A 7,734-nucleotide genomic window follows, 5' to 3' on the forward strand; every position below is an offset into this window, starting at 1 on the left:
AGAAAGCTGTACAGCTGTCCTTTGTAGCCGTATGGCTGCACTCAGAGTTTCCTTCATAAAAATGTTGAAAATCTTAGACAATCATAGAAGACTGCTCTGTGAGGTCTTCTTTCGGTTTGTCCCGTCCTTTCTTGCATCTTTTATCCTACCATGCCACAGCAAAATATCTGGAAAGTGGTCGGGGAAGTCAGCACTGCTTCACATGTTTCCTTCATCTCAATTATTCGTTCGAAGTTTGCGATAAAATTGGTATCGCTATTATCAGGACAGAGAAATCTTACTAATGAGCCAAACCTGTATTTTGGCCTCATGGCCCCTTGCACAAAGTTCTCGCGGGAAAAGATTTTGTGGGGGGAAATTGCTTCTTAACCTTCTGAGTAGGGTGTTCTCTGCGGGCCGCTCGAAGAGGTGTGGAGGTCTTCTCGGCGAGAGGCGCACTCCTCGCCGCCAGCTGCTCTTGGAGCTCGTGCAGCCTCTGCTGGGCTTCGGCCACCGAGTGCCTCAGCTGTTCCAACTCAGCCTGCACTGGGCCTTCAGAGCGAGCTGCAAACAGGAACACAGAGCAAATAAGGGGGGCTCACGTGATAACATTCCACAGGCTTAAAAAGCACTATTCACCAATACGAAAAGATTTGCAAAATCTATATTAATGTTCCCAATGGCCTAATTTACTTTGTTTAGAAATACGCCACGTCTTTACTGAAATAAAAAAAATAGACATGAAACACATTTCAGTTTATCCAGGTTTTACTAGATGGTGCTAGTTGTCTCAGAACTGAGAGTTTTATTTCTTTATTTGGGCACAGCAGTGACATATTAAAAAAAAAAAAGGGGGGTGGGGGAGGGGGCAGGCTGTGTGCAGCAGAGGTTAGAGTGAAATGTGAAAGAGGGTGGGCAGGTCACAAAGCGGGTGCCTGCTCCTAGCATAACGGTACAAAAGAGCTTTCATAGTTGCGGGCATGCATGCACATTTGTGTCTGCTTACTCCCATCATTTCTCATTACAGTAAAACCCTGTTTACAAGAGATGCTGTTACAAAGACACTTGGTTATAAGAGACATTTGAATGAAAACGATTTGGTTGGTTTTCCTATGCTTGCCATGTTAGCAACACCGCATACAAGAGACCTTGGTTACAAGAGACGTGATTCCTGGGTCCCTCGAGCGTCTCCTGTAATGAGGTTTTACAGTGTATATGCTACGTTGCTGCAGTTTCCCTCGAAATAGGGAAGGACCCACAGTTTCTTTTCTTCACCTTTGCTTTTTAACAAAATAAGAGATGCTTAGGGGTCTTGGATTGATATGAACTGACGACAGGTGGACCATCTGGCTTCCAAGAGACGGGAGGAGACAATTAACTCAGTGGGTGTCACTATTCCTATGCTCGACCGTTTTCCAGGCACCCTCTTTCTCCCGTGTGTGTGCATGCCTCTCCTTCAGTGTTCCCGTTACTTTCTCGACAACCTCATTCACAGTTATGGCGCTCAGGCTCAGTGCCCCAGCAACTCAGACGACTGGCCCCACTTTCCCATGCATTTTTTCCTGGCCTCAGGCGCACAGCCTAGCACTAAACATGAAAGGCTTCACTCATTAAGCACAGGCGGAGCTCGGAAGGTGCAAAGAGAAATGAATGAACAGATGCAGCATGACCGACTCCCCAAGGAAGCAACTGCAGTCTGGGAATTCCACAAGCTCTTGTCTAGTCACGTGCTTGTGAAAAGCAAATGAAGACAGAGTACCGTCCTGCCTATTACGATACCGTGCCACATTACGTAAAGATAACAATACTCATACACCCCTGAGCAAGCAAGCAAGAAAGTTATTAAAGGGCCCCTGAGATGGGGGTTTTTGGGGATCGATGGTATCGGAGCGCAACGGTTATTTCTTGAACTAATCGTGACGTGTTTGTGCGCTCTTGATTTAGTCAATTTTTTACGAGCGTAAAAACATCAGAAAGCTACAAAAAACATCTTTTGTGTGTGGGTGCTTTTACACAGTCACACATATTTGTTTTATACCGGAGTGTAAAGCACTTACACACCGGGCCAAACCGGGCTTGACGCTCCTCCCTTCTCGGCAGAAAGATACAGTGAGCGCAGCAGCAACGACGCTTGCAGCCAGCATGATCGCTTAGCGCTCCGTGTCTGGCGCTCCGTGTCTGGTGGAGTATCATCAGTTTTCTTTGCATTTGCTTTCTTGGACGCTGTACCCGAAAGGATTCTTTGCACCATCTGTGTTTCGAGCGTAGCCTCGACGTTGTTTCAGAGGTGGTAACGAACGGCGCGCCAAGGGAGCGCCGCGCCGACGACGAAGGAGGAGCTCCGCACGCAGCGCTTGGACGACGCCGGGCACTGCTCGTGATCACGAGGCGCACGCTCAAGTGCGCTCACGCGGGCTGAATAAATCAGTTCAAGCCCAAACGCTGTCGCAGCTGATTCTCTGCGGCGGTCGCGACAAGGGCAAGAGCATGCTCATCCCGTAACGACAACTGCCAAAGAGTTTCATTTCATTGCTTCCCATCAAGTCATGATCGCAGGAAAGTGTGGTTTGCTGCACCGGCCTTCTGAATGAACCTGTTGCCTAGTGTCCTTAGCGCGCTTTACCGTTTACCGTGTTATATAAAGCAAGAGTAGCCGTTTGCCGCTGAAAACGAAAGGATTGCACTCAGCGGTTTCTGCATTCCGGCTTACCGGCTCTGCCGAGTAGCGACATCTGGCGAATTTGTCGCAAAGCAAATGACACAAACGTTTGTTGCCCAGAACTGTTCGCTTACGCTTGAAATGGCTTGAATCTTAGACGTCTTAGATTGAACTCTCACAATACCATAATTTTTTTTAAAAGAGCCGTATACTTCTACTGTAGAGCTTAAAAAATCGAAAACATGACGTTGACGCCGTCATCTAGTGGGAAGAATTAGGACCAAGTATTGCATTAACCAGAATTCACGCCACCGCTAAATATTTCGATATAAAATGAGTAAGATATATTGTAATGATTCCGCAGTTACCTATATTACCTTGCCCAAGACGATTTTGAAAGCATAAAAGAGCTATGCTAGTTCATAAAGGCATCTGAACCATTGTAAGCGTGGGAAGCTGGAGTAAAGGCGGAAATTTTGCTCGCTCATTCTAAAAAAAATTGTCATTTATCGTGCTCCTGATCATCATTTAGCAAGAATGTAGTAAACAACATCAACTAAGATTGCTTGCATGAAGCGCAGAGCACAGCGCATTTGCTGTGCCGTAAAGTTCCGAAGAACGCCCACCCAAATTTAAGTACAGTGATATCAAGTGAAAAATACGAGATGGGCAAAATTTCGGGTCAAGCGCGGAAAGGACGAATAAGTGACCGCATCTACACATGAAGAGATGATTCGGGTTTGTTTTGTTCACTCATCGGCGCTAAAGCCATGGATTTTACGGGGTGGGCGCGCGTCTTTCAGTAAATTGAATATTTCACCCGTAAAAGGGGGTGGGCGATGTTTCGGGGGAGGGCGTTCACTCGGAACTTTCCGGTAATCTAATCAAAACGCGAGCGTACATTTCGCCGGCGCAGGGGGCTCGCTACTACAGTCGGTAGAAATTCTAGCCTCTGTATCGCTATGTAGCGATGGTAAAAATAAGTTACCGTTCACGGAAACTCTCGCGCATGCAAGGTCGACTTCCGCAATCACCAGTATCTCCTGCTCAAAGTCCGTAAAGGCTGAAAACGTAGCTTAAAAAAAAAAAAAAGGACGTCGTCGTCTCATGTGCGACCCACTCGCTGAAGTAACCATGGTAACGACGACGCTCTAAACCAAACCGCCGCCGTCAAAAATCGCGGACATTCCGGCGGCCAACCATGAAATGAGTGCTTCGCCTCGGACGAGGTCGGACTATGTCGTCATCGCAAGCCGCCGAGCCAACAAATAGTTCTGTCTCGTCGGGGTAATAACTTTTGTTAGCGTGCAATATGCTTACTATTTTTGGACTTGTTTCTACAAGAACTATAGAGTAGATTTCTGACACAAACAAAAACACTTTGAAATCCATCTCAGGCCCCCTTTAAGCTAGGACTTGAGAAGCAAGTGAGGGAGGGGGTAATGTAATCGGCACAACTTGCAGGACCTGAGCATGTAACACAATGCACAATGCAAAAGCCAAACTCTGAGGCTGGGTTTTGCTGAAAGCATGTAGCGCTTCAAAGAGCCATGACGACAAAATACAATTTTGATTCATTAAAAAGACTGCTTCGTCCCGATACCAACAATACTAATGTTATCGCAAACTGAAACAAATAATCAAGATATCAAGGAAAACAGACGAAGCAGTCGTGATCCCCAGCCATTTTCTGGCGAGGTATCTACAGTGTCACAGGATTTTGTTTGTGCAATGGGTGGCCCCCCCGACCAAAGCCACTGCCAAGAAACATAGTCTGTGTGGCTGTAGTTCTATTTGATCGCATCCTTTGAATGCGAACGTGCAATTGATTGATTGTGGGGTTTAACGCGCCGACGCAACGCAGGCGATGAGGCGCGCCGTAGTGGAGGGCTCCGGACTAATTGTTACCACCTGGGGATCTTTAACGTGCGCCGGAATCTCGTACACACGGGCGTTTTTGGTTTTCGCCTCCATAAGAAAAGCAGCGGTCACGGCCAGGAATCTAACCCGCGTCCTCATGTTCAGCAGCGCAACACCTCAGCCACTAAGCCACTGCGGCGGGTCGCTAACGTGCAATTACCATGCTGATAACTAGAGCCACTAGATTATTAAGTGGCTCTACTGATAACTATGTCTCAATGTTCCCTTTATAGCACCACTGCTGACATCATGTAGCGCAAAACTTCAAAATTTTTCACAATGTCACACTTTTTAAACTTTTCTGCTAAATCCTAAACGCTTTTAGAATGTAGTCAACTAACACATCCAGTACTTACAGTAGGGGGTCATGAAGTGCCTCAGCTAAAAATTACTGCTCTATGCCCATCAGATAACTTAGAAACTTGCTCAAAAAATTGTTCTCTTATTCGCGGTCTTGGCGTTCTTCGAGTGCTGGAATTCTAGCGGCTACTGGCCACCTCCTTTCATTTGCATCAATAAACACATTCGACAGCCACTTCAGAGAAAAGCCACAAAACAAAGCAAAATTGGAAGGTGGATAGTTCTGCGACGAGCTAACTACTCAGTGCCGGAAATAACTATAGCTATAGCCAGATCCGAAGAAAAGAGTGAGAGCGTTTATTGGAAGTATTGCAGAGTCCCTTTAGCCCTTTGATGCCCAGTGTCGCTCAGGGGCAACAACTCAAACAATATTTTTTTTTTCTCCCGCAGTTTGTGGTGTTTTTTCGTCATTTAACACCATCTATCGACAGACAAAGGATCCCTGACCTTCAAAAATTAAACAAGAGAGGGCAGCACGTGCTTCCGTGTGCAGAAAAAAATAGTGTTTACGCGGGTCAACTCGCATCGAGCCCGGGTGGCTCAATGGGCTAGTGGCAGGTAACCGAAATTGTGCAATTTCGCTGTTATTACAAATGATAGCAATACAAACTTTATGCTACCGCCTTCACTTGAACCATAAATCGTGGTGATCAAGGTTCTTGTTCAAGTGACATATGGAGAGCCAGGGCCCAGTGTGCGTCCTAATGGACCAATTTTTTAGATGTGAAGCATCTCATGCTCGGGGCTGTGTCCCTCCCTCCCTTGTCGTCCGCCGTCCGCACTCCACTGGGCATGCGCGTCTCTTCAGCCCCGTCAGAGTTTGGGCTGACGTCAGTGCAGTACACTATAAAAAGAAATAGTGAGGTGGCGCCCGGTTTCGATCCCACGACTCTCTGGCCGCAATGGGAGGTACGCGGCGCTCTTCCCACTGCGCTACAAATCGAGACGGGAGCATGTGCTACAAACGCGCCTTATGTCCTTCACTCATTCAAACTACGTCAAGAAGCTACTGACACAATGAAGGCACGCGAAGCTGAACATCACCGGAAACGACGAACTGAAAACTAATGGGAACTTCAGTCGACCCCATGGCTGCTTCGCATACTACTCGGGGTTCCCCTACGGGAAGATGGTGTAACTTTTTTTCTGACTTCATTTTTGTGACGTCGGAAGCCCTTTTAGATGACAAAATACTCCTCACGCTTGAGCAAAATAATAAAGTTTTGGGCATCAAAGGGTCAACAAATGTCTTGTGGCCGGAATGAAGCCCAGCGAGTTACCAACGGCTAGTCCTTCCAAACTGAACGAGGCTGCGTTTTGTTTTCGTGGCCCTTTATAGAGACGCAAGCGGAATTCCCACCAGAGTCAACGGCAACAGACGTCTGGGCAGAAGTGGTCTGAGGGGCGCGCATCATGCGGGCCACGATGCGCTGCAGCAGGCCGCCGCTCGGCTGCCTCGGTTCCGGCTGGGACGGCAGCCGCAAGAGCTGCTCCACGTCTTGCGTCGAGAACGGCTCCTGGCTCACGCCGGACTCGCAGGCCAGCGTGCTGAGCGTGTAGTCGTAGCCCTGGCTTGACAGGTAGTCCTGCACCAACCACAGGATCACCTGTCATCCCGAGAAGAGAAGGCAGTGTTACAGGCCGACACATCCCGCAATGTCTTCTCAACTGTCGACAAGGGCAAGGGGTGGAAAAAAAAATTTGGGTTGAGGTGACAAATAAATCTAAATCGTGATTTTCAATTTATGATCAAATAGCTTTTCATCCCGTCAATAATAAATGCGTCGTGATGGAACTACAAAAAAGTCTCTTTAAAAAGTTCTGTTTTTGAATAATGGGTGCCCAGATTTGTGTTCAAACTTTGCATGAAGGTCGCATCGTGCGATCCATTAAAAAAAAAATAATTCACACAACAGCAATGGCCTGATATTTTATGAAATCGGTGAAAAAGTCGTTTTTAGCGTATGGGTGCAACATCAGCCTTTTTTGGGTTGTTGAAGTGCACCCCCCAGAAAAAAAGAACCAGACCGGCGCTAGTTTTCCCAGTAGGCAAAAACTGATTTCTAGTCGATTGTTGAAAAAAGCCAGGGCACTGCTGCCGGCCGAGTTATTTGCAAACAAAAAGAGACTATCAATTATGTCCTTCGCGTCAAAGTTAGATGCGAATTAGCGAGAGGTTTCGAAGCGAACACTGTTTAAAACGTTGGTTTATTGTTGCAGCACCCTGAATTTATGTCTCAAATTCAGCCCCATCAGGTGAGATGGGGTGAGCTTCAGCAGCTTTCCCTTTAGCCAAGAGGTTCAAACATTCGCCGTAGGAAAGCGAATGCGCGTGATTCGACGACATCAAAAGCACACCGACAATAAGAACCGCAAATGCACGCAGCAATACGCGTTTAAATGTACGGTCGTGCTGCTTGCCCGTCTACAAGGTGTAATGACAAGACAACATGACCACACACCACGAGAGCAAACGGAAACGCCAACAGACCTGGTGTAGGAGAGTTTGGGAAGAGCGCCTGGTGTTCTGTGTGCTGATTTTGAGCGCTTCGACAAACTTGTAGCGGAGCCGTGCGCGAAGTTCATTGATGATCCCTTGTTCTTCGAGAAAACGGCACATTTTAAACCTCATCTCTTTGAAAGTTAGTCCATCTGACTCTTTTCTTTCTGCCATTTCCGTCTTCGCATCAAATACTTGAAATCACAAACGAACGATGCAGAACGCGGAGAAAAAACTGTTTGAAAACAAAGCGCCTACTGCCGTGCAGAAGGCAGAAGCATAGAGAAAGAAATACTGGTGCAGAAGTGCAACCGGG

The 7,734-nt window shown here is 47.1% G+C and overlaps 1 protein-coding gene across 2 annotated transcripts; it reads right to left on the bottom strand.

The window, feature by feature from the left end:
- Window positions 1–255: 255 nt before the first annotated feature.
- LOC144144143 (uncharacterized) lies at window positions 256–7,714 on the bottom strand. Of its 2 annotated transcripts, none has more exons than XM_077675522.1 (3): window positions 7,410–7,714; window positions 6,279–6,504; window positions 256–543 (listed from the first exon to the last, which is right to left on the bottom strand). In XM_077675522.1, exons 1-3 carry the CDS (start codon window positions 7,590–7,592, stop codon window positions 308–310), a joined length of 645 nt encoding a protein of 214 aa, XP_077531648.1. In that variant the 5' UTR covers window positions 7,593–7,714; the 3' UTR covers window positions 256–307. The 2 variants fall into 2 exon arrangements, with proteins under 2 accessions (XP_077531648.1, XP_077531647.1); XM_077675521.1 differs by having other exon boundaries at window positions 293–543; window positions 6,279–6,525; window positions 7,410–7,713.
- Window positions 7,715–7,734: the final 20 nt, after the last annotated feature.

The sequence above is a fragment of the Haemaphysalis longicornis genome, unplaced genomic scaffold (assembly GCF_048455015.1).
Source record: "Haemaphysalis longicornis isolate Haplotype H1 unplaced genomic scaffold, Haemaphysalis longicornis Haplotype H1 scaffold_63, whole genome shotgun sequence".
In the NCBI taxonomy this organism is placed as follows: domain Eukaryota; kingdom Metazoa; phylum Arthropoda; class Arachnida; order Ixodida; family Ixodidae; genus Haemaphysalis; species Haemaphysalis longicornis.